Raw genomic sequence first — 5,421 nt, forward strand, 5'->3', positions numbered from 1 at the left:
AAGTGAGCCCCAAAGGTACTCGTATTATCATTGGGTGGGATCCGGATGAATTAGTGGTCATGCCGTTGGATGCTAGCAGTCAGGCTATGCATTGTCATATTCTCTTCATAAAAGAAAATAAGAGGATTTTTTGTTCTTTTATCTATGCTTGTAATTATTACATCGATAGAAGAAAACTTTAGGAATCATTGGAAAAACATAAATGTTCGATTGATAATTCTCCTTGGTTGATTGTTTGGGATTTTAATGTTACTAGGGAACTTATTGATTCTACGGCTGGTAACTCTAAGATCTCTAGGGGCATGGTGGAATTTAATGAATGTCTTAATCGTATTGAAGTTCAAGACATCAACAGCAATGGTCTGCATTATACTTGGAACCAAAGACCTAGAGGGGTCCATGGAGTGTTGAAAAAATTGGACCGAGTGATGGGAAATTTCAAGTTTGTGGATGATTATCCTAATGTTTTTGCCAATTTCCAGCCATATAGAAATTCTGATCACAGCCCTATGATCATCAAATTTCCTTTGAAAAAGAAATTTAGAGTTCATCCATTTAAGTTTGTCAACTCCCTTACTTTGTTGGATGAATTTCTGCCTATTGTTGCTAATGTGTGGAGAACTGATATTGAAGGTTATGGTATGTTTAGGCTGTGCCAAAAGCTTAAACTGTTGAAAAAACCTCTTCGTAAACTTCTGGTTATTAAAGGGAATTATGCAGAAAAAATTGGTAAGTGCAGGGAGGAACTCTGTAGGATTCAGGTTGAATTAGATAATGACCCTTTTAATGAAGATTTGAGAATTGTAGAGGGTCATTATCTCCAATCTTTCTTGAATGCTAGTCGGGAAGAGGAATGGTTTTTAAAACAAAGAGCGAAGGTTCAGTGGCTTAAGGAGGGCGATTCCAATACTGCTTATTTTCACAAAGTGGTTAAAGGAAAAATAAACAGAAATAGAGTTGAAACTATTCTTGATGGGAATGATATATGGAAGGAAGGAGATGAGGCGTTTAAAGTAATTGTTGATTATTTCAGCAACTTTCTTGGTGTAGAAAGAAATGTTGAACCCATTATTTCCCCTGATACCCTTTTCTCTAAAAAGCTTGATGCTCAGCATGCTAATGATATGGTTAGAGAAGTGACATGTGAGGAAATTAAGGCTGCCCTTTTATGATATTGATGATGACAAAGCTCCAGGTCCTGATGGGTATTCTGCGAAATTTTTTAAGAAGGCCTGGAGGATTGTGGGGGATGATTTTTGCACTGCTGTGAAAGAATTTTTCCTGTCAAAGAAGATCCTTAAGGAGATTAATGCTACAGTCATAGCGTTAGTTCCTAAAGTGCAGACTCCAGGGAAAGTTGGAGATTACAGACCAATCTCCTGTTGTAATGTGGTGTATAAATGCATTAGTAAGGTTATTGTCAATCGTATCCGGGATTATCTTGGGTTACTGATTTCGGACAATCAATCGGCTTTTATTTCGGGGAGATCTATTCTGGATAATATCCTGCTTTCTCAAGAACTTGTAAAGGGATATCATATTAACAGGGGTTTTGCTCGTTGTGCCATGAAAATTGACATCCAAAAAGCTTATGATACTGTTAATTGGAAATTTCTCCAATTTATTTTGAAAGAATTTGGATTTCATAGTTCTATGGTTTCTTGGATCATGAATTATGTGTCTACTTCTTCATTCATGATCAATATTAATGGAAGCTTTCATGGATTCTTCCAAGGAAAGAGAGGGTTTCGTCAGGGTTGTCCGTTATCTCCTTATTTGTTTACTCTTGTCATGGAGGTTTTTAATCTTATGCTAAAAAAGTGTATTCGGGAAGATAATGGGTTTAAATTTCATTGGAGGTGTAAAAAACAGGAGATTACTCATTTGTGTTTTGCTGATGATCTGATGGTTTTCTGTCATGGTAATACTGGATCTATAAAAGTCATCAAGAAGGCGTTAGAAGAGTTTGCTAGTTATGCGGGGCTGTCACCAAATCTTTCTAAAAGCCACATTTTTTTGGTAATGTTAAGATGCCGTTTAAAAAAGCTATTCTCGATATTCTGCCATTTGTTGAAGGAAAATTCCCCATGAAATACCTTGGTGCTCCTCTTATTTGTACGAGATTATTCAAAAGAGATTGTAAAGTGCTGGTGGAAAAAGTGAAGTCAAGAGTTAATAATTGGAAAAATAAGTCGCTTTCGTATGCTGGAAGGCTTCAATTGATAAGATTTGTGCTCTCTTCTCTTCCTGTTTATTGGGCTTCGGTTATGTTATTACCTAAGTCTATAACAAGTGAAATTGAGAAAATTATGAGGAATTTTTTATGGAGTAGTGGAGATAGTAGAAAAGGGGTCGCTAAAGTTTCTTGGAATGAGATTTGTAGACCCAAAAAAAATGGTGTCCTTGGTTTAAGAAATCTCAATGAGTGGAATATTGCTCTTCTTTCTTGCCGGATTTGGAAGATTATAAGTGGTCATAATTCCTTATGGGTTAAATGGGTAAATGCTTATTTACTAGAAGGAAGGAGTTTCTGGGATGTGGGGTTTAAAGACAAAATGAGCTGGAGTTGGAGGAATCTGTTGAAAATCAGGACTCACTTGCGGGATTTTTTTGTTGTTCAGATTGGAAATGGTGAAGATACTTTCATGTGGTATGACAATTGGTATCAGTTAGGTCCTTTAAGCTATGTTTTGACTCCTAGGGAAATAGCTAATGCTGGTTATCAAATTACTAATAAAGTCAATGAAGTGATTACTGATGAGGATTGGAATTGGCCTGTTGATTGGATTAGAATTATTCCTCAGCTTGCTGAGTTTCCTGTCCCTAGGCTTGTTAGGGATAAGAAGGATACAGTTTTCTGGCTAAATGAGAGAAGGGAACCTACCCCTTTTGTTGTGAATCAAGTCTCTAAGTCTATTTCTGTTCATGAGTCAAATGTGGGATGGTATGATCTTGTTTGGTTCCAACAGAGAATTCCTAACCATTGTTTTATTCTTTGGTTGGCCATTCTTGGAAGACTTAGAACTCAAGACATAATGAAAAAATGGAAGTCTACATGTAATTTCAGTTGTGCTTTCTGCAATAAACAAAGTGATTCCCATTGTCATATTTTTTTCGAATGTAATTTTCCCCAGGAAGTTTGGAGTAAAGTGAAGAGGAATTTAAACATCACCCATAAGGATGGCAATTGGTTTGAGATCATTCAAGATTTGCAAGGTACTCTAAAAAGGAAGAACATTGAGAATTTTATAAAGAAATGTGCTCTTGCTGCTACAATCTATCATCTTTGGAATGAAAGAAATAAAAGATTGTTTGGAAAAGTAACCAATTCTATGGAATTTGTGGTTCATAGAATTATGGAAGATATTAGATTGAAGTTATTTGGCCTCAAATATGGTTATTTGGGGTTGAATGCTGAGATTTGTAAACACTGGAACATCCCAATCCAAAAAATTAATGGGTCTGATGGGGATTAATTTGAATTGCAATCTGGTGTACAAGATTTGGTGGCAGGTGTGTTGTGATGGAGTCAGGATGGATATAAGAAGGGATTTTAATAAAAATGTGATTTTAAACAATTGGATCAAAGGGTATTTTTTTTAATTTTGGAAAATAAATAAATTGGAAGAAATTATTGGGAACTGCTTGTTCGCTAGTTTCTGTGGTCCAGGGGTTCGATTGGAAGACTGGTGGGAGAAGGATTTGGAGAATAAAAACTGCTAGATTTTATTTCAAGAATAGGGGCTAATTGGTCATTCTAAGGATAAAAAAGATTCGATTGAGATTTCTGATTTTGAAGGGGTTAATTGGTTAATCTTGTTCAATGGTATCGGTGATTAAAAAAGATTTTGGGAGTCGGAAAATAGAAATTGCTGGAGTCGGTCTCTATGGGTGCAGATGTCTTCTGATTTATTACTTTTATTTGTTCCTGGAATTTTTAGCACTCAGCGATGGTGGGTTTTGAATTTTGATTGGTTAGAGATGTATGGAGCGAGACAATCTGTTCAATTTTTGATTCTGAGGGGTTGGTCTTTTGAAGAGCAAATGAAAATTGATGGTGGGAATGGGTGGTGGAATTGGCAGCGAATTCCGTTTACAATTGAGATGGAAAATAAGCAGGGGCAATTTGGGCATTCATCTATTTCTGAAGACTTCTGGCACTGGTTCGATCATAATGGGGATTGGTTGGTCTCGCATAGTGCTTGGATTAATCTTAATGGAAGTTATTTTTCTTTTCATCTTAGTATGTGGAGACAGGGGCAAATTGGTCAAAATTATGTGAAGGGTGCCAATCTTATTCCTTTTGAGATTATTCATTGGAGTTTGGAGGTTTTTAATAAAACAAAGAACAGAGATCATCTTAAAGTTATTGGCTTGAGGTGTAAATGGAGTATGGTCCTTGTTATGGTTAAGGGACAAAATCGGAATTATTGGATATGGATGAATTCTTTTGATTATGAAGGAGTTCATTTCCAATATTTTTATAAAGGAATTGACGGACATGGGATTTTTACCATTTTTTCCCTTAAAAATGGATTGCAACTCGGTTTAATCCCGAGTATCATTTGGTTTATGCCTTATGATGTGGTTCTTTCTCGTCAATATGTGGAATTTTTTTTCATTTATTGTGAAGTTCCGCCTTGGAAACAAGGTGTGTATTATCAAGGATTTGACGGATATGGGATTTTTATTACTTTTTCCCTTAAAAGTAAAGTGCATCTCGGTTTGATCCCGAGCCTCATTTGGCTTAGACCTTATGATGTGGATTTATTTCATTTACACTTGGGTTTATTATCCAATTGTTATGATTCTCCGCCTTGGAAACAAGGTGTGTATAAACATGGAATTGACGGAATTGGGATTTTTCTCACTTTTTCCCTTAAAAGTGAATTGCATCTCGGTTTGATCCCGAGTTTCATTTGGTTAAGACCTTATGAAGTGGATTTTTATCATTTTCATTTGGGTTCTCCCAATTGTTATGATCTTTCGCCTTGGAAACGAGGTGTGTATATAAAAGGAATTGACGGATTTGGGATTTTTCTCACTTTTTCCCTTAAAAGTGATCCCTCGCTTTGGAAACAAGGTATGTATAAACATGGAATTGACGGCTTTGGGATTTTTATCACTTTTTCCCTTAAAAGTGAACCTCCGCCTTGGAAACAAGGTGTGTATACCCAAGGAATTGACGGAATCGGGATTTTTATCACTTTTTCCCTTAAAAGTGAATTCCCGCCTTGGAAACAAGTTGTGTATATCAAAGGAATTGACGGAATCGGGATTTTTTTCACTTTTTCCCTTAAAAGTGAACTTCCATCTTGGAAACAAGGTGAGTTTATTCAAGGAATTGACGGTCTCGGGATTTTTCTCACTTTTTCCCTTAAAAGTGATTATCCGCCTTGGAAACAAGGTGAGTATATTCAA

General features: G+C 36.2%; 1 protein-coding gene across 1 annotated transcript; it reads left to right on the forward strand.

The window, feature by feature from the left end:
* Window positions 1–302: 302 nt before the first annotated feature.
* On the forward strand, window positions 303–3,476 carry LOC111892902 (uncharacterized). The gene is made up of 3 exons (XM_023888982.1): window positions 303–1,143; window positions 1,190–1,921; window positions 2,077–3,476. The coding sequence occupies exons 1-3, from the start codon at window positions 303–305 to the stop codon at window positions 3,474–3,476; spliced, it is 2,973 nt and encodes a 990-aa protein (XP_023744750.1).
* Window positions 3,477–5,421: the final 1,945 nt, after the last annotated feature.

The sequence above is a fragment of the Lactuca sativa genome, chromosome 3 (genome assembly GCF_002870075.4).
Source record: "Lactuca sativa cultivar Salinas chromosome 3, Lsat_Salinas_v11, whole genome shotgun sequence".
NCBI lineage: Eukaryota > Viridiplantae > Streptophyta > Magnoliopsida > Asterales > Asteraceae > Lactuca > Lactuca sativa.